The sequence below is a fragment of the Podarcis muralis genome, chromosome 12 (genome assembly GCF_964188315.1).
Source record: "Podarcis muralis chromosome 12, rPodMur119.hap1.1, whole genome shotgun sequence".
In the NCBI taxonomy this organism is placed as follows: Eukaryota; Metazoa; Chordata; class Lepidosauria; order Squamata; family Lacertidae; genus Podarcis; species Podarcis muralis.
Genome location: NC_135666.1, coordinates 21851002 through 21877231, shown reverse-complemented (window position 1 = coordinate 21877231; position 26230 = coordinate 21851002). Strand labels below are relative to the sequence as shown.

Sequence of the window (26230 nt, the reverse complement as noted above, 5' to 3'; positions counted from 1 at the left end):
TGGATAAATATGTCATGAGAAATAAACGAAAACTCTTTGTGGCATTTGTGGATTTAAAAAGTGCCTTTGATTCGGTCGACCGCAACAAACTATGGACTAAACTAGAACACCTTGGTATCGACCCATATCTACTTACACTGATTCAAAGTTTACATTCTAATAACCAAATATATGTTAAAGTATCAAAAGATGGTAGACTTGCAGGTCCTATTCTGAATAATCGAGGAGTTAGGCAAGGCTGTATCTTGGCCCCTACCCTATTTAATCTATTTTTATCTGACCTACCATTATTTCTTCAAAACGCAACCACTCATACTCCTTATTTAAACAATAGCCCACTCTTTTTATTACTTTATGCAGATGATGCTGTAATTATTTCACTTTCTGTTTTGGGTTTAAAAAAATTATTTAAGAGTTTCTCAAACTACTGCTCTCTCAATAATCTCAAAATTAATTATGACAAGACAAAGATTATGCAATTCAGAAAGAGAGGGAACCCAAAAGGCTGTATAATTAATGGACATCTAATACAGGAAGTTAAGCACTTCAATTATCTGGGAATCACATTCAAAAATAATATGAACTGGAATACACATATATGTGCTGCAATAGTTAAGGCCAAAGTGACAGCCCACCATATTAAATCCTACTTTTTTTCTCCAGTAGGAAACAGATTTATTCCAGCTGTATTGCAAGTGATTGACATGAAACTTTGTGCCCAACTTTTATATGGCACACCAGTGTGGATTTTAGGTGACCTCAAGAGGTTGGATAAATTTCATGCATCCCTTCTGAGGTCATTATTAGGACTTGCAAATTCTGTAAAATATGAAACAATATGTTGTGAGCTGGGAATATTGCCTTTATCAGTAAGAGCATGGCTGAGGACCTTGAAATATTGGATCTTCCTCCATTATAGAGCCCTAGCCCCGAGTTCTCTACTTTACGATCTTTTAAGTGATAGTGTAACCTACAATCTATCATTGATTTGTAGGAGAAAACTTGATTCGATAGGGCTCACTCTAACTGACTTTGTAATCTCTGATCCCAAAGATACATGGGAAATTATCAGGAAGACTCTTACAGAAAAAAGTGTTCTCGCCATGCTTGAGGTTGCAAAGCACAGCACCTGCTCTCCTATCCACTTAAATCTGCCTTTGTGTAGAGATTTCCAAAAGGGATATATGACAAATCTGAAGAAACATGAATCGTGTAGGCTGTTTATGTTGGCCAGATTTAACATGTTTCCCTCAGTGGTAGTGAGAGGAAGATACTTAGCTATCCCAGAATCAGAGCGTCTCTGCAAATGCAGAAAACAGGAACCCGATACTCTAGAGCATATATTCTTTTCCTGTGATTTTGGCGGTTATGCCAGAAGACAATTATTTGAGGCCCTAAAATTTAATAGACAGTCTTTTACACAACCAACTGTTCAGGACCTGCTGGCGGACAGCGATGATCAGATTACTTTAATAGTGGCTGAATTTTTAAGTGCTGTCCATGAAGAAAGAATGGGCCATGATAAAGAGACTTAGTGGTACTTAATGGTAGGTGATGTTGCTGTGCTGTATTATATTATCTATGTACATAGATTTATTTCTTGGAGTTAAGAATAGGTCTGAGATAAATTGTGTTCGCTGAGCCTGTATTTTATACAGTCTGTATATGATGTTTGCTTGATAATGTGTGGTGTGCTATGCCTAATAAAGGATTTTGAATTTGAATTTGAATTTGAATAAATAAGAATCATGATGATTCTATTCAATTATGCTAAAGGGATTTAAACTATTCTAGTCCTTATGATTGGGACACGGGTGGCGCTGTGAGTTAAACCACAGAGCCTAGGACTTGCCGATTAGAAGGTCGGCGGTTCGAATCCCCTCGACAGGGTGAGCTCCCGTTGCTCAGTCCCTGCTCCTGCCAACCTAGCAGTTCGAAAGCACGTCAAAGTGCAAGTAGATAAATAGGTACCGCTCCGGCGGGAAGGTAAACGGCGTTTCTGTGTGCTGCTCTGGTTCGCCAGAAGCGGCTTAGTCATGCTGGCCACATGACCCAGAAGCTGTACGCCGGCTCCCTCGGCCAATAAAGCGAGATGAGCGGCAAAACCCCAGAGTCGGGCACGACTGGACCTAATGGTCAGGGTTCCCTTTACCTTTAGTCCTTATGATTACGGGGGGGGGGGGGACAGCAACTTGTATAATGTAGACAGCCAGGTGCACCCACCCAAACCTCCAAAAGTGAAGTTTCCAGAGTAGACGGGCAGGTTGGGCAGGACTATGCAGCCATAGCTGCAGCCCATGCAGAATTTGATGGGCCTAATCCTCCTGACATCAGTGGGCTTTCAGGATATCTCATTCTGTGGCAGAGATGGGAGTACAGCTAAATAAAAATATTTGGGACCTATGAGATAGCTTTACCCTACATGTGCCCAGTCAACCACTTTGATCAGCAGACTTGGCACTACTATAGGTGCCACATAATATCTGCACTACGTTTGTGCAAACTCGGTTGTTTGGTGTGGCAACACCCACACTTTGGAACTCCCTGCCTATTGAGATCAAGCAGGTGCCTTCACTATACTCTTTTCGATGACATTCCTGTTCAGACAAGCCTACTCATATGCTTAGGAAGTTGAGGTAATTTTAGTCTGTTTAGTAGTTTAACGTGTAAGTTTAAAAGTAGAATTGTAATTTTTTATTGCTTTTACTGGTTTATCTTCTGTAAACCACTGTTATTATTTTTTACAATCAAACAATGTATAAATTTTATGAAACAGCTATATACCTGTATGTATATGATCTCTGCAGTAGTTTCCAAGCTCGCTCCGCCCCTAGCCACTTGAAAATTGCGGAGAGTCTTGGCAGGTCACGATTTTGCTACTGGTTGTAGCAATTGTAACGCGCTGGGCTAGATGCTGTGTGATTTTTAATTGTATTTCTATTGCTACTTTTATTTTTTATAGTGGGTGTCATTGTATTGCCATCTAAAATCCATAGAATTCAAACTGTAATACAATAAAATGCAATATAAAGATAAAAGAATGAATAGAAATGCAATTAAATAATCAATATGAATATTTATTACAGACACACCGTGGATCACCTGAAAGACACTGTGGATGTGCTGCAGAAGGCCTGTATGTGAGAAGGGCAGAAATAATAGTACGAATATATAAAATGTCATCTTCGTGAAAGAGGAAAGCACTGAGGATTCTGACACTCACATCATTATAGGACTTTATAGCAAAGCATCTCCCTTCTCCATAGCTGGCACAAATGAATTTTAGGGTGGAAGCCTTGATTATGAAACCTCACCATCTGCTTTGCTTATGGCTTCATGCTGATTGATTTTCATATGGAAAGAACATCAAAGGGATTGTGACAGGACATTCCGTTTCAAGGCAGTCCCAGAATCCTCTGCTGCTGCTGCTTTTCCTGCAGAAGTCTCTAGCAAGAATGCCAATTAGTGCCAACTGCAAAGATGATAATAATGTGTAGCATAGAGCTCAATGTACCCTCCTTAAATGTGGCAGTCCTAAAACCAGGAGTATCATTTCAGATTGTAGCTGGTAGGTGCCACAGCACCTACTTTAGCAATGGGTGAACAACCTTACTTCCTTTCAGATTCACATTTATCTGATCTGAAGTTTGGTTCTCCACATTTTCACATCAGCCTGTGGTTTGTATCTTTTTTTGGGTGGGGGAGGGAAGTTCTAATGAAAATCCAGCAGCATTTGAATGCAAAATTCTCCTAACGTTTGTTTGCAATTTTTCCTACTATACGCATTTTTGCAAAGCTATTTCTCCTACTGTAGTACAGTCTAGTTACAGGTAGGTAGCCGTGTTGGTCTGCCGTAGACAAAACAAAATAAAAAACATCCTTCCAGTAGCATCCTTAGAGACCAACTAAGTTTGTCGTTGGTATGAGCTTTCGTGTGCATGCACACTTCTTCAGATATCTCTAAGGTGCTACTGGAAGGAATTTTTTTATCTAGTACAGTCTGTATGTTATTTTCACTAATAGATGCACTTATATATTGGAAAAGTGCATTACAAAATTCAGAGAAGTGTGACTTTGGAACCATGACTGTTTCTGTTCACGTATTGTTTTGGGAAGTGTGACAACTAGGTGGATAAGGTAGGTACAGATTTTAGCAGTGCGCACCTTACCAGCTGCCCAATAGTGCTGACCCTTAATGCTGACCCAGGGTAGGGGAACATTCAGCCACTCAGAATGTAAAACCAGTGGAATTTTAGAGATACAAATAAGAAGTTGTATCCAGCTATGTTCTGCTCAAAGTAGACCCATTGAAATGAATGGACCTAATTTACTTGTGTCCATTATTAAATACAGTGGGTCTGCTCTGATGATGACTAACAGAGGACGCAGCCCAAAATTGACAACTTTTGGCTGGACCATGCAGCTTTTCATTTCAGTGGTGGTTGGGATTAGCAATTATGTTGCTTATTTCCAAGTTGTAGAAAGCTTCATTGGGAGGGGCCAGCCAGGGCAGGATGCTCTGTGGGGCCTCTGAGGAGTCTGCCTGCTTCCTCCCCCTCAGCTGCCCCTACAGCTGAGGGGGAGGCAGCGGACGGACCATTTGGGGCAGCGCTGATCCTGCGGGCATCCAAGCCACTGCGTCACTCCCAGGAGAGACATGTGGTTCGGGTGCGCTGCAGGCCCCGCATTGAGTGCCACCCGGCATTTTGTCACCCCCCTCAGTGGTGACACCTGGGGCGAACCGCCCCCACCGCACCCCCTTCCTCTGCCCCGATTGTGCCGCAGTTAAAAGCACCACTGTGGGGACTAATGGAAAAGTTGTCAGCCATGCTAGATATAGGCACTCATGAAGCCTAAGCACACATGGCCTGAAACACAGGTATTGTCTATAGCTACACCCTGCTTTGCCCAGATGGGGCTTTAGCTGGACAGTTGAAACCACAAACTTCGGTGTGCTTCTGGATTACTGCCACTGAAATATGGAGTCTGGAAAACACAGCAATAATTGAAAGGTGTGTTGATATCTGCAACTGAACTAATTAATTTCTTACTGTCACAGATCAGTAAGATTTGATCTGTGCAGAACACAAAAAGAATACTAGAGAAATTTACAGGGGAATTAAATGGGAGTTCTCAATGCTTTATATTTTCACTCAAGGTAGAGGGAATTTAGCTGAACGTAACTAGAATAATAAAGATATCCACATTTCAGTGGGTCCTCCAGTTAGAGTTCATAATAAATGAAGAATCAGTCTCTTCCCCTAATAATACAAATTGCAGTATAAGAGGACATGAACAACAGATATAGCTCCAGTTTCACAACAATGAAGGTCACTTCCAGATGACCTGTTTATTGAGTGTTCATTCTGATTAGTTTGTGCAAAGTTTGCGGGGAGGTTAGATGAGATTGGCTATTTATTGAACATTCATTCTTATTTGCTTGAGGGAAGCTGATACGATGTTGCAACTTTTCATTTGATAAAGGCTGCAGAACAGGTATGTATTGGTAAGGCAATCGGTTCCGTCTCTCGTGTGTGTGTATGTGTGTGTGTGTGTGTCTCCAGCCCCAGGGCTTTAGTGTACAGAGATTTGGATTCTAGTTCAGTAAAAAGCTTCCGCTTTTTCAAGGTGAGTTGCCAGCCTGGGAAGGAAAGGAGCCCACCTTTTCTGACTTCCAGCTGGGTGTGCTTTCTAAATGGGCAACGCAGCCCACTCTGATTGCCTGTTGCTAGGCAGCCTGTAGCATTTTGCAGTAGCAGGAGCAAGCACACTCCAGCCAGGCATTGCTAGGCAGCCCAAGCTGGTGGGGAGCCCAAAAATAAATGCAAGATTGCTGGTCTGAGAAGGAACAAAAAACAGAAAGGACAAAAATAAGCTGTGTGACAGCGCTTCATTATGCAACTTGCCCTATCTCCCCTAATCAATGAATACTGCAATTGTTTGCCATCTCTGTACCAATCTTTCCATTTCCTATCTTTTCTCTTCTCATGCCTTAAATTAAAATAAATAAATATAAGTCTAGACACTTCTGGGTTTTCTTCCACCCCCCTTTTCAAATATGCTGTGTGGAGGAATGTTATCTGTCTACAAACGCCATGTCAAGAAGCGGATGAGGTTCCATGCTTTATTACAAAACAGGGACAGTGAACCAGCCCCCCTTGCCATGCTGATGGACTCCAGTTCCCATCAGCCCCAGCCAGCACAGCCAGTGGTGAGGGATGATGGGAGTTGCAGTCCAACAAAATTCTGGAGGTCAACAGGTTCTCTGTGCCAGTAAGTCAGATACAGAGGAAAACGGAGATTAAAGATTCATTTTTATCAGAGGTAAATGGGTTTTTTAATAAATAAATAAATTGGCATTCCTGAATCATACTTCTGCCAGGTTGAAGGAATTTGGTAAGTTTAGCCTGGATAAGAGACAAGTAATGTTGCATATTCATAAGGGATTTGATTTAGATTGTATCTTACTGGCCCAGTGATTTTTCCTACTTTCTTTAGTTTAAGCTTGAATTTTGCTATAAGAAGCTGATGATCTGAGCCACAGTCAGCTCCAGGTCTTGTTTTTGCTGACTCTATAGAGCTTCTCCATCTTTGGCTGCAGAGTTGTCTCTTGTGTTGTTGGAGAAGAGTGTTTGTGATGACCAGCTTGTTCTCTTGACAGAACTCTATTAGCCTTTGCCCTGCTTTGTTTTGAACTCCAAGACCAAACTTGCCAGTTGTTCCTTTTATCTCGTGACTCCCTACTTTAGCATTGCAAACCCCTATAATGAGAAGAACATCCTTCTTTGGTGTCATTTCTAGAAGGTGTTGTAAGTCTTCATAGAATTGGTCAATTTCAGTTTCTTCAGCACCGGTAGTTGGTGCATAAATTTGGATTACTGTGATGTTAAAAGGTCTGCCTTAGATTCATATCAAGATCATTCTATCATTTTTGAGATTGTATCCCAGTACAGCTTTCACCACTCTTTTGTTGACTATGAGGGCCACTCCATTTCTTTAACGGGATTCTTGCCCACGGTAGTAGATATGATGGTCATCCGAACTGAATTCGCCCATTCCCATCCATTTTAGTTCACTGATGCCCAGGATGTCAATATTTATTCTTGCCATCTCATTTTTTACCACATCCAGCTTACCAAAGGTTCATGGTTCTTACATTCCAGGTTCCTATGCAATATTTTTCTTTACAGCATTGGACTTTCCTTTCGCTTCCAGGCATATCTGCAACTGACCGACCTTTCGGCTTTGGCCCAGCCGCTTCATCAGCTCTGAATCTACTTGTACTTGTCCTCTGCTCTTCCTCAGTAGCATGTTGGACGCCTTCCGACCTGAGGGGCTCATCTTCCAGTGTCATAAATTTTATATGCCTGTTGTCTTTGTCCATGGAGTTATCTTGGCAGGGATACACAGTGGAACTGAGGAATAGGTTTAAGGATTTAGATTTGGTGGACAGAGTGCCTGAAGAACTATGGATGGAGGCTCGTAACATTATACAGGAGGCAGCAACGAAAACCATCCCAATGAAAAGAAAATACAAGAAAGCAAAGTGGCTGTCCAACGAGGCCTTGCAAATAGCGGGGGAGAGAAGGCAAGCAAAATGCGAGGGAGATAGTGAAAGATACAGGAAATTGAATGCAGATCTCCGAAAAATAGCAAGGAGAGACAAGAGGGCCTTCTTAAACGAGCAATGCAAAGAAATAGAGGAAAATAATAGAATGGGAAAAACCAGAGATCTGTTCAAGAAAATTGGAGATATGAAAGCATGAGTCTGACCAAACTATGGGAGGCAGTGGAAGACAGGAGTGCCTGGCGTGCTCTGGTCCATGGGGTCACAAAGAGTGGGACATGACTAAACGACTAAACAACAATAAAATATTGCATATTCATTGCATATCCATATAGGTCACCATTATGCGCCTTCAGCAGTACTGGAGACCTTACAAGAAATATCTGACGTGGATTTTCAGAAGAGTGTGTGTGTGTGTGTGTGTGTGTGTGTATGCCTTTTTTATCCCACTTTCCATCCAAAAGAGGCTTCTAGAGTGGCTTGTAATTGCCAGTTATATGGCAGTTCCTGCCCTCTGGCTTACAAAGACATCGCACAAAAGGAAAAAGGAATGGAAGAGAGGAGGAAGAAGAAAAAAAGCTTACACCCGGTATCTTTGTTACAGAGTGCACTTCTTGCAACGACCAGCGGGAATGGAAAGATTTCAAGATGAGGCGGAACCAAAAGTTGCTTGTCTTTCAGCATTTTTCCCAAGCGCCTTATGATCATAAACAGTTACTAAGCAGAACAAGAAAAACAAAGGAGGCCAACTGGTAGAATACAAAGGAACGAATCTCTCCTGTGTTTGTGTTTTGCTGTAGCTGTATAATAAAGACACTCTCGTTTGTTTCAGAATTCAGCTTCTCATCTCGGCCAATTTTGCTTCTTACAGCACAGTGTGAAAGTTAGAGCTCTTGTCTTAATTACCATGAAAGGATTCCTTGTGCTTAAAAGGTTTATGGCTCCCTGGGGAAAATATAATGGTTGTGGGGAAGCAGAAGACTCTGGTTCATTCCTCAGATCACATCCATTTCTTCAATACTTTTTTATGGTGACTAGCCAAGGGCATTTTGATACCTGAAGCACAGAATCCTAAAGTCAATCCTTCCCACTAATAAAAATTTCCATTCTTTGGAAATAATTTGTGTTTCCTGTGCAAGGGTAACACATATAGCTGCTTTTTAAAGGGGTTCAATAGCAGCATGGCTATCCTTTCCCCCCATATTGATGGAACATTGCTACTGGACCAAGAATAAAAGGGATTAAGCTGGACTTCAGGTGATAATGCACAAGCGGCCTTTTAGTATAACAGTTTGACATTCCAGCTTCTCTTCTTTCACCAACGCTATCTGCATTTTTAAGCATACACTGATTACTGTGCTATCTGATCATCAGCACAAGATATCTTTGGCAGTCATGTATATTTATTAGAAATACCTCTGCAATACTTGATTAATGCAGCAGGTTTAGATTTCAGTTTCGGTATAAATATGAAAGGGAATTGGATAATGTTGATATAACATAGAAAATGCTTGTGTTTGAATATGAATAAACAAGTTTATATGCTTGAGAACAGCTCGTGTTTATCAGTCAGCCCCGATTTCCTGTCTTTGTTCCTAGTAAATAACTGTCTCTGTTTTGTTGCTAAGGATGACTTGTTTTAATGTTTGTGTGAGTTGCTGGAGTTATAATTCTACAGGCTTAAGTTCCCGCCCTTGGGGTCTCCAGAAGTTAAATCTTGGAGAGGAATAGATGGCTGGATGCCTCTTGTCTAAAGTGCACACATGCCTATTTACCAATGTACAATGCATGAACACTAAGGCACGACACAGAGTATAGCTTTGCTGTTTCATAAACTGCAGGTACTGAGCTGTTGATGATAGTCTTCTATAGTGCAATGATTATTTGTTTAGAAAACTTATACACTGTCTTTCCAATGCAATTGCTTTGCTCAGGGCTGCGTACAATTAAAAATAAAATGATCCTACAAAAGAAACAAAGCAGCAGTATAAAAATGGAAACAGGCTCAACAAATGCAAACCTTCTAAAATGAGGGTCTCCTACTTTTTAATTTTTTTATTTAAAAAATCTGCCTGGTAATGTTTTTAACCAGTTAGTACAATTGCTAATTGAGAGCTAGTGGCCTTGCCCATCTCTGTCTGGCTTTAGATTCACTCTACTAACCTTCATCCATCCCATAACCACCTTCAGACATTTGGTTCAGGACATCAACAGCTTCCCTCGTATCAGAGAAAAAGTAGATATTATGTTTCCTTAGAATTTCTTAATAAACACAAACACCTAGCTTTAAAAAAAAAAAAGTAAGTGAAAAACAGGCTATTATACACATTATAATGAAGACACACTTATATGTGGAGTTACCTTATTTTTACAATTTCATATTTGCTGTATCTCACTGATTTAGCCAAAGTATAATCAGATCATACAAGTAAAATGTATATGAAATGTTCTATTAATATTTAAATGGTGTGACTGCTCTTAGTGTTGCCATCGTTAAGCACGAAGAGCCACAATATACCCATAATGAGGTCTTTTAAGTTTTACAGTGTGAGAGGTGAAAGGGTATGAGAGAAAACCAATTAACTCTGAGAACAGATTCATTCTCCAGCTGCATTTGTTCCTCAAAGCCACTTGGTGGCGCTTCAAGCTTAATGTGTACCAACGAGTAAAGGCCTTGGGCAATTCCTGTAATTCAAGAAGAAGCCCCGAACAAGATGCATTGATGTGGATTTCATCTTGTCTTGAGAAATGCTCTAAGAAGCAGGAAAGGGAAGATCTGACAGGTAGCAAAATACAGGCATCTCATTTGCTCTTAGCACACGGAAGTTGCTAGGCAATAGGAAAAGGTCTAGGACCACGAAACAAATTTGCCACTGGCAAATTAAAGATGGCATGTGGCTGGGATCTCAGTAGCACTGCATTCTGCAGCACATTCAGTCACCCTGGGTGAGTACAGTTTACAGAAACTGTGGTTAAAAGGGGGGGGGAGCTAGGTTCCACCCCCAAAACACCTCTGACTACTCACCTGATTTTGCTACCACCTGTAGCTTACAGAAGCAAAATGCAGAGGTTCTCACAAGGAGCAACTTTTTATTCAGCAGCCTCCTTTGACTTTTTGATTTTTTTACCCAGAAAGAATGGAAGAAAAATGTCACGTCATTCGGCCCTTTTCTCAGCTGGTGTCACAAAGCACATTGCAGTTTTCAGTGGTAAAAAGCGGTAGAATTCCAGACTATATCTCTTCAAACAGTGTGGAGTCATCTTATTTATAGCCATCTATGTATACGGTAGGGCCGCGGGTGGCGCTGTGGGTTAAACCACAGAGCCTAGGGCTTGCCGATCAGAAGGTCAGCGGTTCGAATCCTCGCGACGGGGTGAGCTCCCGTTGCTCGGTCCCTGCTCCTGCCAACCTAGCAGTTCGAAAGCACGTCAAAGTGCAAGTAGATAAATGGGTACCGCTCCAACGGGAAGGTAAATGGCGTTTCCGTGCGCTGCTCTGGTTCGCCAGAAGCTGCTTAGTCATGCTGGCCACATGACCTGGAAGCTGTCTGCGGACAAACTCCGGCTTCCTCGGCCAATAAAGTGAGATGAGTGCCACAGCCCCACAGTTGCTCATGACTCGACCTAATGGTCAGGGGTCCCTTTACCTTTACCTATGTATACGGTACTTTGGAAAAAAACAGGCATTTAACATTCCCATCTTTCCCAAGTTCAAGGTGGCTTACAAAAGTGACAAAATCACATTGGAACACAATATGAAAAACAAACAAGTACCCAACAACTAGCTGCTGAAACTAAGTAAGAGTGTAACAAAAGCTCTGCTGGATCAGGCCAAAGCTCCACCTAGACCAGAATCCTGATCTCATTCTCATAGTAGCTGATGCCTATCAGGAATTAAGTGCAACAACACTCACACCAATTCCCAGTAATTGGTATTACAGTCTCCAACAATGAAAGTGAAACATAGCCATCATGATAGCCTCATCCTCCGTTAATTTGAAAAATTCTCCCAAAAGCTAGCAAATGGGGGGGGGGGGCTATTGATATTTTGTTTTATTAACCACCTTCACCACCCTAAAGTTCCAAAGTAAATAACAGCATTTTAAAACACAACTATAAAAACGGTTTAAAATAAATTACCAATCAGAATAATAGGGTGGGTCCTAAATGTGTGTGTGTTCTCTAGTTGTAAAGAGCTGCATCTTCAGATTACCACAAAAATTGTATAATTCCTCTCGGGGGGGGGGGGGGGCAAATTGCAAAACTAGGAGGCTGCCAGAGAATGCTCTCTCCTGGACCATTCCCCCGCCCCCCGAGGGCAGTGGAAATAGCAAGAGGGCCTCCTCTGTTGATCTTAACACCTAAAATGGTATGAATTAGCCCCAGAAGTGAACTGCCAACCAATGCAGCTGTTTTAAAACTGAGGTTAGATGACTTCTAAATGAAAACCTAGCCAGTAATCTGCATTTTGGAACAGTTGAGGTTTCTAAATAGTCTTCAAGGGCAGCCCCACGCAGGACACATTGCAGCAATCCAGTCTGGAAGTTACATGGCATGAGTGGAGAGAGGTACCATCCCACAGCCTTTGAATGCCCTCTTCCACATGAGCCTGCTGGTAAATCCCCCATCATCTTTAGAAACCCTTCTCTGATTGTCCTTGGCTCTCTCAGAGATCAGGCAGCTGGCAACTGTGACGCTTGCTTTTGTGTTTTGTGGCTTGTGGTGCTTGCTTTTATGTTTTGTGGCTCACTCGACACCCACTCTTATGTCATTCCAATGTTAAGTAAACACAAAGGCCGTTACCTCATTTTCCAAGGCCTTTTCGGATACTGTTTAAATATTTTTTACTTTATTTCTCTGACATTTATGTTTTTAGTGCTCTGCTGTTCATATTGTTTGAGACATCATTTTATTTTTTAAAGAAACCTTTTGTATATGATAGCTAGCCATCCTGGGAGGAGCAGTTCTAAACAGTGTGGTCTGATTTATTTAAAACAAACTGCTGTAAAGGCCCTGACAGAACAGACCTTGCTGATACTTAGGAACATAGGAAGCTGCCTTATCAGAGCATTAGTGCCATCAAGCTCACTGTTTGTGCACTGACCGATAGTAGCAATGCAGAGTTTCAGATGGGGTCTGTTCCATCCCTACTTAGAGGTGCTGAGGTTTGAAACTGAGACAAAACAGATGCTCTAGCATTGAGCATGCTCCTGTTTTAGTTGGAAATGGTTAGGCATAGTTTTTTTTAATTTTTTTATTATACTGATTTTAAGATGTCATTGGCAAATCTTTATCTGGAAAGGTAGCATGTAATTCTTGAACATAAATGTACTAAATATAATTTCCTATAGTAGAGATTATAAGGGTTGTTTTTAGATGGGAGTAGCAGGTGTGCAAATGTGAAAAATAATACAGAACATATAATATGAATATGAACATTCAATAACTAATCCCTGAAGTATTGCCTTGATGATTTTAAGTGTGTGTGTGGTAGTAACTGTGTTTTGATCATTTTGAAAGTGATTTGAAGATTTTAGCAATTTGTACAATAAAACCCTGATGTTTCTACCTATTGCGATAAGAGTATAAATCATTACTATTCCCAAAGGAGTCTAAAACTGGTATGTTTATTCACTGAAAACAGAAAGAGCAAGGTTGAGCAGGAGGAGGGAGAATTCATTCTTCTTCTTCTTCTTCTAGTGAGCCACATTTAATGTTCCAGCAGTGAATTACTGCCTCCCCTCCCCACACCCCTGACTTTAACCTGTGAGAGTTTCTTCCTGAGAGAGGAGGCGGAGGAAGAGGAGGAGGAGGAAGGTGGCTGGAGGAGAGTGAAGAGCTCCCCAGCACTATTTGCAGGTGCTCTCAAGAGGCGGAGGAGGCCGAGAAGGGCAGAGAGGAGGAGGGCGAGGAGGCCATTAGGCTAGTAGCCGTGTTTCCTCATGATCATCAGAAACTCCTGCTCGCTCACTTCCCCGTCTCCATTCAGGTCCGCTTCGGTGATCATTTCCTGCAGTTCCTCGTCCGTCAGCTTCTCTCCAATCTCGGAGGCGACGCGCTTGAGGTCTTTAAAGGCGATCTTGCCCCTTTCCGGGTCCTCGAACAGCTTGAAGGATTTCAGGATCTCCTCTTTGGGATCCGTTTCGGACATCTTCTTGGTCATCACGGAGTAAAAAGCGTCGAAGCCGATCTTCCCCGAGCCTTCTTTATCCACTTCTCCCACGATCCTCTTGATCTCTTCTCTGGTGGGTTCAAAGCCCAGGGCCCGAATGGACACCTTCAGGTCTTTCACGTCGATGGTCCCGGTGCCGTCGGAATCCAGCAGGTCGAAGGCATCGCGCATCTGCTGCTTTTGAGCGGGGCTGAGCTCAAGCTTCGGGCCTTTCTTCTTCCTCTGGGACCACTTGCTCCTATAAGCCATCCTTCGGGGCCCTCAAGGCAGCGCCCTCCGGGCTCCTCAAGCCGTTCTGCCCGTTGCTACTGGCTGCTCCCCGCAAACGCCCGGAGGGAGAATGCTTCTGCCTAAGGGGAAAAAACAGTTGAAGGTTGCCATGGCAGGGAGGATCATGGATGCCAGAGACCGGAAGTAGTAGAGGGACGGACTACATTTCCCAGCATGCTCCTCGAGGAGGCGGGGCAAGAATGAGCTGATCGCTGCTGTTGGGAGACATTTAACAGGAGAAGCCTGAGCCTTGGGCAATAAAAGGTGAGCGAACCTGTCACTGAAGGTAGGAGCGGGGAACAACTTGTGCTGTTTGTTATGTTTTGTTATTCGGGAAATGAGGCGGAAGGTCAGCTGTTCTTCGGCGCCGCCAGCCTTCTAGGCCGTGCTAAGGGATGACGCTTTGCTCTCAAAAAGTTGGAGGAGAAAAAACATTGTATTGTTATTTTTGTCCTTGCAGCTGTCAGGTTCTGTCTGTAATTGAGGGAATTGGGACCAGATATGTGTTACTGGGAAGGCTCGCCCCCGATCCCCACCCCAAGAGTGTGTAATAATAGATGCCTAGTAATAATGGGTGGTTGTATAGCGTTGTGTACTGGAAACAGGAAATCACTGGCGCTGAGGCTGGCTTTGCAAAGCTTATCTATCTGTGAGTGAGGATGGGGTGAGTGTAAATAAAAGTTGTTGGGAAGTTTTGAATTGCTTGTTTAGCTGTTCGCCAGGGGTGCGTGCTGTCGCACTTGTCAGGTCACAACAGACGTCTAAGAAAGGAAATGACAGGTGCTGTTAAGTGCAGGGAAATAGCAATGGGATGGGCTAGAAAAAGTGGAATTTAACGGAGGACTGGTGTACGAGTGAATTCAGTGTATATCAGCAGTTACTCCAATACAGTCTTTTAAAACCACTTGTTTGAACTTCCTGATCAGGCTGGCGAAAGTAAGGTGACACGATTAACCCCCATCTGTCCAAATCCCTTTTCTTGCTAATGACACCTCTCATCCACTTTGAAGACGAGAGTACAAAATCTAGACTAGAGGATATGACCCATTTAGGCTGCAATTCTGTGCATGCATATATGGGAGTAAGCCCCTCTGAACCCAGTGGCATGAGCGTAGCCAGGATTGGGGGGGGGGTTGCTTTTGTTAGTGGGGGCAGGACTATGTATTTTAATTTATTTTTATTGATTTAGGGGGGCAGCTGCCCCTCTCTGCCTCCCCCAGCTACGCCCATGCCTAGTAGTACTTACTTCTGTGTCAGCATTGGGTTACGAATCGTTAACCCCCCCTAAGTATAATGATTTCGGAGCAAGCCCCATTGACTTCTTTGGGGTCGGGCTTAAAAACATTCAGGACAGGTCACGCGAGCTAAGTAATAGGGCCGCATTTTTTATATACAGGGAGATGAACCTACACCAGACTTGAGCGAAAGGAGGGTAGTAAACACCCCTTTCCATGGCGCCTTTGGCACAACCCTTTACTCCCAATTCCATACTGTAACTGGGGAAAAAATAGTTTATTATTCCCCGTTGATCTTTCCTCCCCTTCCTGTTCCTTGCCTCGCGTCTTTCATATTGTAAGCCTCTCGGGGCAGGGACCTGTCTTCTTTCCAAAGCTGACATTATATAAATCACTAAAGATTAAACCGGCAAGTTGTGTGCTGTAGAAGGGTGAAGCCGGGGCACTGTATGGAATGACAATCCAGGGTGGACTTTGGGGTTCACATATTTCTTTTCCACCACCTCGCCAGAGTGGAACCAAAATAGGCAAGCCTCAAAACCACAGGAGTACGCCTTATTATTATTGTTCCTTCACTTCGGGCTGTTTTACGAGGGAGCGAACACCGTCGCCTCCACGACTCCTTCCCGAGGCGACCGAGGGGCGACTGGGGCCAAGGGGAGCCCATCTTCTCGCGGGCGGGCTGTGAGGGGAGCCGCAAAGGCCCGGCCTGGCTTTCCTGCCTCTCCTTGGCTGAAGGGGGCGGAGGCAGCCGCGGCCCTCGCGTCCCCTCCGCCACCGCCTCCTTCGCCAGACCCCCGTTATGTCCTGCGTTCACTCCGTTACAGGGAACTCCTGGGCGAAGGGAAGAAGCGGCGGTGGCGGCGGCAGCGCGATTCCGGCGGCCGACGCGACAAGGGGCCCATCGGAGGGAAGAGGCGGGACATGGCGGAGACGGAGGAGAGAGGCGGCGGCGGCGGCTCGCTGCACGAGACGCGCTTCGAGGCGGCCGTCAAGGTGATCCAGAGCCTGCCCAAAAACGGTGAGTGAAGCCCGGGAGGAGCGAGGAGACGGTTCGAGGGCCAGGAACCGGGAAGGTGGGGCAGCGAAGGCGACAGAGACCCCGAGGAGAGGGTGGGAAGCGCCGCCTCATTTCTGCGCCTCTCCGCGGGGCGAGGAGAAGGGTCCCCCGGAATTGGGGTTTTTCTCCATCCCAGCCCCGCCACACCCACAGGAGCCGCTGCGAAAGACCTGCATCTTTTCTCTCCCTCCGCCACCCCCCTGCCTTCTCCTGCCAACCAGCTCTATTATGAATTCACTGGCCAATCTTGAAAATTTGCCATTTAAAAGACGGTTAAAACTGTTTGGAAAAACCGGCACAATATATTGGGGAATGGCCTTTCCTGGCATTTCTTTAGCAAAGAACTCTAGTGCTCCTGGCTCTTTTTTTCCTACCTAGGCAACCATTTTAACTTGTTTACCTTATTATTTGGAGGATTTGTATTCCACCCCTTGGGCAAGTTGACTGGCAGAACAGCTAGCATAAGATTTCTCTAAAAGTCTTTATGGTACAGTAGTTGGTTATTCAAAAGCAGCAGGGGGAAGAACCTGTAGTCGGATAAAAAGGCATGCATGCAATACCAAGAATCTAAAAGCAGGGAAGGTTTTCCCTTAGCACTGGTAAGGAGCAGTTGGAGCCAGTCAAACGTCTCTGGAAAGTACATTCTGGCTACCGCAACTCAGAAGGCCTTATCGTAGGCCTCTTCCCACCTTGCCTGCTAAAGGTATCAGACAAATTTTAATGGCCTGTTGGGTTGCTGAGGGAATAGGTGGTCCTTGCAGTTCTATGCATCCCTACTCTGAAGCCAAATTTGAGTACTTATACACACTTAATGTGTATACAGTATAGAACTGCTGCCTTGATGCTCTTTGTGCATATTAAGTTCCATACAACAATTGTTCCTCTCCCCAAAATGAAACATTCAGCAATCTCTGTGTGTAATCCTGATACGTAGTTTAATATTTACAATGAAAAGTTGATAAACTTAAATTGAGAGCAGGACTAACAATAGTATGTCCAAAAAGAAAAGCTTCCATCTCTATATAAGAGAGCCAAATACTCAGCCAACTCTTCTCCAGAGGTTTTTTTAATGCCTTCAACTATTTTCTTTTTTTAAAAAAACAACAACCACCATGCTATCCCAAGCACTGCAAGCAAGGAGGGGTTTTTGCCTTGAGCATGTTATGTTCATACTTGATTTTGCGTTGGTAACAGCTTGTGGGTGTAAATGGTGTGATTTTCAAATCCCTTCTCTTTCCCACCCCACCCTTCTGTGAAATTGGCGGAGTCGCATAACACTGGAAAACTTAAGCTGCATTCGCTTCATACTTAAGAATGGTGTGAACATTTGAGACAGCCGTTGCACATGTGCAGATGACAGTTTCATGAATAGGAGCTTGGGGGATGGGATTGCAGGGATGGGGAAATCAAAATGGCCATGCACACATTTAGTGAATACACCCTGCTCTAATGTTAACAACACTATGCAAATGTGGCCTGAAGCACAGTGGGAAATGACCTCACTGTGTTTTAAGTCGCCAATATGAACATACCCATAATAATAATAATAATAATAATAATAATAATAATAATAATAATATCTTTATTGTCATTGCCCCCTCTCGGGGACAACGAAATTACTTACTAGAAATACTAGAAAATGAGAGGTGTCCTTCATAGTGTGCATGTTAAATACTTTCCTGTCTCACTTTAGTAACAGAATCTTTAAAAAAATGTATCAATCTAAAATTTTGAGCTTGTGCAAGTTCCATTCTAAGAGCTAAGGATAGGCTGGTGGTCAGACACACCAGCCATGTATAAAGTGGGAGCATAAGCTGTCAAGAAATCTTCTCCTTACCTGGTTTTCAGTAGGGCAGATAGTATTGGGAGCAGGGCCTATGATAGAAACTGTTTGATAACCTAACCATCGATTTAGGTAACCATAGTGGGGTAAAATGACTTTGGGGGGTTTTTGTCACAGGAGGATCTGCTGTGGTATTTTGATCCTTGACAGGGCTTTGAATTTCCATAGCTTTTTTCCAGTACTGCAGTATGTCTTCAACACAGGATGTGTGTGAGCTGCACCACAGTAGGGACAATTCTACCATAAAGCTAGCATGAGAAGTATCAGCAGTCATGTTTTTTCTCTTTGTTTGGACACATTACTTTCATTAATAGGAGAATCAGCAACAGGGATGATATCATTACTTGAAATAGAAAGGTGACTATGTTCCTTTGCACAAGTATACTTTACTCACTAGAGTATCCTTTCTGATTATAGAATGAAAATAAACATAGAAGGTGCAATCAGTTGATTTTTTAAAATCAGAAATTGGTGTGCATAAAGTCTTGAGTTTAGTCATTGTTATGGGTGTACTTAGTTCCTAATAGCCTGGTGCTGTAAGTCATGCAGTCATATTCTATTTATTTTGGACTGGATCTTTAACTTTGGACTGGATGCCTTAACTTAAGTTAGTTGAACTTTGGTCTCATTGAATTCAGTGCGAACAATAAGTCATGGTTTAAGTTATGGCCCCTTGATTTCAATGGAACTTCAGTTAAATTAACCAAGTGTGACTCTAACCCTTTGAGTTGGTACAGAAATAATGTGTTTAAAAATATCTGTCATTTATGGTGTTTCTCACTCTAAGATTATTTTCTCTAGGTTCATTCCAGCCAACAAATGAAATGATGCTCAAGTTCTATAGCTTTTATAAGCAAGCAACTCAAGGACCCTGCAGCAGCCCAAGACCTGGATTCTGGGATCCTATTGGTAGATACAAATGGTAAATATGATATGCAAGAGGTGTTTTAAGTTTCTATGTACACAAGCCCTGCTGTGGTGGGGGGCAGCAGGAAAGATGAATTACTGACTACTTTTTTTTTATGGGACACTGCTACAACTCACTGGTAGACCAAAGGGTTTGCATGCAGAACGTCCAGGTTCATTTTCCTACATCTCTAGGTAGGACTGGGAAAGACATCTCAAACTCCAAAGGGCCACAGCCAATCATGGTAGACAATATTGAGCTAGATGGACCAGTAGTGTGACACTGTATAAGGCAGCTTCCTGTGACATATGGAGCAAAGCCTTAGTTATAAAGAATATAAATGTGCACCAGATCACTGGTAGTAGGGGATGTTCTCAGCCTCTCTTTTAAAAAACCAAGGCCTGGTATCATTTCTGAGATTTATGTTCCAGGTATTTTACCTTTGTTACCTGGGGAATTGACATGTGCATCCTGCTCTGCCTAGCACGCCATGATTACCTGAGCACTGCCACCTTCCCAGCTATTTCTGTTTAAAATGTACCTAGTTCAGGAAAGAGCTCAGTAGCTGTGAGGGTGCAGGCAAGATTAAGATACAGATAATAATTGCGCAAAGAGACTTTCAGTACAGAAAATGTTTTTTTCTGAAACTTGAAGAAGGTTCATTGACCATTGTCTACCAGCAGACTGCAAACTGAATTTTTGCAGACTGTCTCTGCTCCTCATGCTCTTCTCCCACTATTGGGAAATATCTTAATAAAGATGGGGGCCATGTACATGTAAAATTGGTGGTCAAGCTGATGGAAGTGCAGTGTTGCCCCCATTCTTGTGCAGCATATTTTGGAGATGGAGGTATCTGGGTTAGACTCTGCAGTTTGGCTCTCCCTAACAGAGATGTTGTTGCCTGTAAGCACATGTAATGATTTCTCTCAGCTTAGAAGTTTCTTGTCAAACAAGTTCTGCATGTTTTTGAAGCTCAAGCGTTTTTACCCACTAGCTATAATAGGGCAGAAATAAAAAATATGTATATGTAAGAGGAATCTGTATTTTTTTTAGTGACTTTTGGGAAGTATTATAGAGCTATACACACCTCACTAAAAAACAATGACGAAAGGGTTGATATTTGTTTTTTCGTTGCTGTTATTCTCAGTGCAACCCTCCAGAGGTGTTTTTTTAAAAAAAACTTGTGTTATAATTAATATCCACAGCAGATTAGCAAAGTACACTTTTTATTCAGGCAAAGGTTAAATCAAATTAGGTACTCATTCTTGCCTTTGGAAAGGGGAAATAATAGTAAAGAAAATAATAATAATAATAATAATACCAGGAAGTAAGGTATTGTGGGAAGAGTGCTGCATGGAGACATTGCAGTCTTGCTAACTAACATTTCTCTTAATATTTTTTTTAAGCTGCAGGAAATCACTTGCAGGGATATTTGGCTATTTTAAGAAGTAAACAAAACAAAACCCCAAATTCTAAAACTGTATTTTTGGGGGGAAGCCAAAATAAGTCAGAGGAGTGTGTCAAAGGTCCTTGATACACCTGGAAGGTTTCTGTGACACTTGTGCAGCTATAGTGTACAGGAGAATAGGAAAATGCAGTTTGAGGCAGGGAATAGGTATCGGGCAATTGCATTTTTGCAGCAGCAGTGTTTTTTGCTCCAGAGCTGGATAATTGTGTCCGTCCTCCGTCCTCCCCCCCCCCCCCCCCGGTGACTGCTGTGCTGTCTGTGACTTTCCCACACAGAGATTTGACTATGCACACAACAGACAAACTCATTTGAAAAGGCCATCTGGGTTATTGGATCCAGCTATTTATTTACTTGTTTCAGTTTTATATCTTTGACTTACCTGTTTCTCAAGCCTATTGCAAAGAGTTAGTACAAGTTGTATATTCTGCAAAATGTTGTGCATTTTGAACTGGGCACGCAAGCCGAGTATAAATTACTCATAACTGTGGCCTACCGTCAGACAAAAAGTGAGAAGGAAAAGATGGAAACGAGGCCATTTATTAAATATTAAAAAGCACATTGTTTGAAGACTGAGCAACCAAGCCTATGTTAAATCTCAATCTCAGAATTTGTGTTACTCTACAGACAATGAGCACATATTTATGTACACAAAACTAGATAGATTGTAGCGGGTTCTGTCATTGTAGAATCAAGGGCTCAGTAAGAATGAGCCTGTTGAATCTTACAGGAATTATAATTTTAAATGTCTTGAGGATATTTGTGATATTTATTGTAGGGATGCATGGAGCGCTTTAGGTGATATGCCCAAAGAAGATGCTATGATTGCCTATGTTGAAGAAATGAAAAAGGTAAGAGTTGCTAGGTATGTCGAAGAAAGCAAATATTCCACAATAATTTCATTTCTAGGCACATGAAGCTTGAAACTTGATTAGCTTCTAGCCAAGCTTCAAAAGGAATTGCTGCAAATTAGTTGATGGACTTTACCCTAGGCAGCCTAGCTGTCAAAATGCTGAGAGCTTTAGGGATATTGCTGCCATGAAAGAGAAGTGAGCAATGCTTATGCAGTGCATTATGGAAGTTTATGGTAAGCAGCCTGCAGTGAATCACTGGAACTGGAGCTAATTCACAGCAAAAACAGAGATGGAGAGAGGCAATGGGCTGTGCAGGCTCTTTTAAAAACACTTGTACTGTAATATCAGTTGGAAGAGTTTCAGCTCTTCTGAGTATTTGTTAAAAGGAATGCATTACAAGAGTACTAGATGACTCAAAACTGAAACATGCAAAAAACTAAACCTTGGGTACTTGTATACAGCTTGCACCAAGATTTCCATTTTGCTGTGTATTTTCAATTATGTGGGGTTAGGATAGATGGCAATACTCTTTATATATTGGAAATCAATAAAGCTATCAATCTATAAATACTTCATAATAGCTAACAAAAATAAAACACTGAAAACCTGCTTAGAGTACCAAGTCAGAATTCTGATTTAACATTTATGCTAATATTATAGTGAACAGTGAACCCTAGTGTTAAGGCCATTGGAGGGTGTAGGAAGGTTAACAGAGACGGCAATCCTCATATGGGGCGAAGGTGCTGGATTGAGGACATAAGGAAAGGAAATTTCTGATGGGGAGAAAGAAGAGAGCAGAAAGCACGGGGAAAGCATGTGTAGGATAGGAGAAGGAAGGAAGGGCCCATGAGCGATGAAGGGGTGCCCAGAAGAGGTGCTGCAACGGCCTGGCAAAGGATCTAGCTTGAGGCTGATGGAAGCTCATCAGTGAGATACTCATCAGAGGAGATTGCGGTGTGGATTACCCAGAGACTGAAGCCTAATAGGCTTGAATGTTAAGGTGTTGGCAAATTCTGATTAATTTTGAGATTTGCATGGGAGCTTTAAATATTCTTTAGGGCATTGCGCAGTTTATATTTAACTTCAACATGTGATTTGGTAGTATCCCAAAGCACATAATAAAAAGAAAATAATCCACTGTGTTGTTGTTTTTTGCCATGGCAAATATATTACTATTTCTTCATATCTGAATCATGTCATCCACTTACTTTTGGTAATCAGTATTGCTACTCTGAAGTAAGTAGGCTGGGTATTAGAGTAAGCTGGTTAGAATAGAAATTGAGTAGGCTTGAGCCTAAAATGAAAAGAAACCATACTATACTTAAACTACTAAATGTAATTTGGGGCGTTGTTAGGATTAATCTAATACCACATGTGTTGAAGGAGCTTCTGATGAAATAGTTCCAGTTAATGTGTTAAATGTTTCCAAATTAGTGTTGCTACAATATTATATATTGCCTAATGTTTTCTTTTGGGAAAGCATCTTTCATGCATAGATTTAACAGGCTTAAGCAAGATAAACCTGAACCTCTGCCTTCCTTTCTGAGAGTAGTAGATAATAGAATGGAAGACAGCAAGAAAATATATCAGAATACTCTTATCTGCTGATGAATTTAGTTTCTCTGTATTTCCTGTAGTGCCTGTTTTGTGGCGCCTTTATTCTGATAAATGTATTCATTTTGTAAAAGAGTTATAAATTATGAAAGAATATGCTAAGAAAATGTTGTAATATTTTTATTCTCAAACAAAATCTGCTTTTGGCACAAAACCATGTGCCGAGTTACTTGAAAGTAAGTCCTACATTTGGTGGAACTTGCTTGTGAGTAAACAAGGATGGAATTTGGTATTTAAGTTGTTTAACATGTTTGAGCCTAGAAGTTTTTTGGATAAGCTCTTTGCTGTAGTGGCAAACATGATTCACCATGCAGAGTTATCGGGAGAAATAACAGGAGTTTTGTTGTAGTAGTATTATCTTTCTCATTTTCTTCAAAGGAAATTTATTTTAAAAATTATGAGTGTAGCTTCCTTAGCCAGTAATCTGCATTCTGGCTTAGTATTCATATCCTTTACACAAACACATAAAAATGACAAATCAAGCCTGTTTATATTTGTGAGATTGGGCTGAATATATATAAAGAGAGGCAGTGATATTTGATAATGACATTTATTTATTTAAGGATTTATAAACTGCTTCCCAATGAATGTTTCTAAAGTAGTGCAATGTAGAAATACCAAAAGAACAACACATATAGTAAAAATTAAGTAGACTTAGCAATCTATAAAACACTATCTTAAAAAGCACTAAATTACAAGGTTCTGCATAGTATAAAGAATCAGTCATCAGGGAAAGGCTTCTTAAATCGATACGTTTTCAAACAGCTGCCTAAAAGCTAAAATGCTAGTTGCTTGACTAAGTTCACTGGGAAGCTGATTCCATGGAGCTGCAATCAAAATACTAAATGCTTGGTTTGATGCCAGACATACCTATGGGGCATACAGAACAACACCCTATCAGAGCAGAGGAACAGTTCTCAGACAGACAGCTGTATGGGGCAAAGCAGTACCTCAGGTAAAGTTGATGTTGCGATTAAAGGTTTTCAAAATCATCTTCTCTGGCAATCACTTGTACCCGAGTAAGATTGCCTTCCATGAACATGGTCTTCTTAACAGTGAGTTCATTAGTGACTGTGGAGGCCAATTCTGGATCCACACATCCTTCCACAATGGGGACATAGGTTTCCGTGCGGGAGTTGATCGCAGTGAGGGTTTGCCGAACATGCCTTCCTCTTAGCACGTTTCTCCCTTTCATCCTGAGTTTGAGCATCTTCAAAGTCCATGATGCCTTTGGTAAGGCTGTTCTCCAGTTGGAGCGCTTGCAGGCCAGTGTAGGTGGTGCAGGATTTTTTTTATTTATTGTGATGCTGTGTTCTTGTGAAGTATTGCAATATTATTAACTGATAAGCAATTCATAAATGTTTTGTATTCCTACAGATTCTTGAAACTATGCCAATGACAGACAAGGTTGAAGAACTCCTACATGTACTAGGCCCATTCTATGAAATTGTTGAGGATAAAAAGAGCAGAGGATCTGCCATAATAGCAGGTTGGGATATAAACTCTACTTATCTTAATTAACTGCAGGTTATATTAAGCTATGGTTTTGCAATTTGTTCAGCTTCTGTGAATAATTTTAATGGTAAATGCACTAATTGTTGCGAAGCACCTCAGAGCCAGGAGCAAGAAAGCTCTTGCACAAAACACTCTCCATTTTCCTGACATGCTCTAACTTCCATGCAAACGTGTTGCAAGTCTGTCTTGCCACAGCTTTCATAATATTAAAACACCTGCATGTCCTCAATTAATCCTGTTGGCTTAAGGTTGGCTGGTTTCACATAAATCACAATGAAGGTTAACCTGTTTCTTGGTTTGGACACTTCAACAACCCATGGTTACTCAAACTGGAAGCAAAAGCTTCTGAGCTGGTGGAATGCACAAGGCCATGGTTCTGGGGCTCACTCACATCAGTGTTTAGTGTAGGGTGTGAGAAACCTAAGGCTTGTTGTTGGAGTCAAAATTCCATAAATCCCAGCCATTTTGGCCAGTGGCGATGGGGGGGTGCTGTTGTTTTGCTTGTTTATCTAAAACACACATATCAGTGATATGGAACCTTCGGCCCACATATCTAATGTGGACAGCCAGGCCTTCCCATTTGGCTCCCAGTGCTATTTCAGCAAAGCCATGCCTACCTGTCCCACGCCTTACCAGATGTGGGGCAGGTAAAGGTGGGACTTGGTCAAAAGGGCAGTGCCTGCAGAAGCCTTTGCATAGTAGTTTTCCCCAAGGACCCAACAACCAGCAGATTGTCAGATGTTTGGGAGCTGCTGCACAAAGCACTTTGCAAACCGTGTGCTCAGCCAAGCTCTGTGCTCGACCTGCTTAGGAAGCGCTGCAAAAGTGGCTCTGCAAGTTCTTTTTGCATTTCCCTCCCGAAAAGGCAGCAAGTTTTTCCCAAAGCACTTCCTCCAGCCCTTTGAATAGAAACTGCATTCTTGGCAGAGGGGAAGATGCTCCAGTCTTAGGAGCATTTCGTTCTCTGCAGAGACATCGAAGGGTCTCCATCTAGCCAACTGTTAGCTGATCATTGGTGAAAGAGCACATCTTCAAAGGCTGCACTACAGTAACCTTTTAATTTTAACAGGCGTCTATCACTTGATGCCATTATAATGTTAGATGATTGACAGATGGGTGCTCTCACTCACCTGTGAAAATGGCTCCCTAGTGGGTGAGGAGATAAAGATCCGGCCCACTGGGCTATTTCTGATTTATATTCTTTAGCCCAAAAAGGATCCCAGAGTAGTTCACAGAAATCAGTAGTGAAGTAATCCCTATTCTCAGATTTACAATCTAAAAGAGATGAGCGTATGAGGAAGAAGGGGTGGGCAGAGAAGAATAGAAAAAAGAAAGCTCAAACACCAGTCCAATAATAACTGGAGGACTTTAGGTTCCCCTTCCTTGGTTTAGTATGATGTCTGATCATCTCTTCTGTTGATCCTGGCTCCTCACTGCATGTACATGTAGCAAAATACATGTGCTTATCTATTTAGCGTATTCAAAGTACTGGCATGTCAAGTAGCCCTTACTGGTCAAGTGGTCAGTACTGAGCACCTCTGGCATGCTGGGCTCTGCACTTAAGGTACAACTGATGCAGTCTACAGCCAGAACTACATTATTATGCAAATAGCCTGACATCAATTGGTTTAAAATATTGACTCTGTGTATGTATTTGTGTGTGTGTGTGTGTGTGTGTGTGTGTCTATATATATCTAGTAGGTTCTCTAAAATTACGTTTCTTGTCAC

General features: G+C 42.2%; 2 protein-coding genes across 5 annotated transcripts in view; one reads left to right on the top strand and one right to left on the bottom strand.

Annotated features, from left to right (window-relative positions):
- Positions 1-13175: 13175 nt before the first annotated feature.
- On the bottom strand, positions 13176-13988 carry LOC114607574 (centrin-2-like). The gene has a single exon (XM_028750900.2). The coding sequence runs from the start codon at positions 13986-13988 to the stop codon at positions 13491-13493; it is 498 nt and encodes a 165-aa protein (XP_028606733.1). The 3' UTR covers positions 13176-13490.
- A 145-nt stretch (positions 13989-14133) lies between these two features.
- Positions 14134-26230, top strand: part of ACBD5 (acyl-CoA binding domain containing 5) — a 29935-nt gene continuing 17838 nt past the window's right edge. The window contains exons 1-5 of one of the 4 annotated variants that reach the window (XM_028750896.2): positions 14134-14273; positions 16072-16265; positions 18949-19069; positions 21298-21370; positions 24365-24476. In XM_028750896.2, coding sequence (XP_028606729.2) covers positions 16169-16265; positions 18949-19069; positions 21298-21370; positions 24365-24476 — 403 coding nt within the window. In that variant the 5' untranslated portion in view covers positions 14134-14273; positions 16072-16168. Of the gene's footprint in view, positions 14296-15821; positions 16266-18948; positions 19070-21297; positions 21371-24364; positions 24477-26230 lie in introns of those variants that run through there. The other 3 variants (XM_028750898.2, XM_077936830.1, XM_028750899.2) reach the window with 3 other exon arrangements.

Coding starts and splice junctions, on each gene's coding strand:
- LOC114607574 (XM_028750900.2), bottom strand. CDS start 13,988: ATGGCTTATAGGAGCAAGTGGTCCCAGAGGAAGAAGAAAGGCCCGAAG.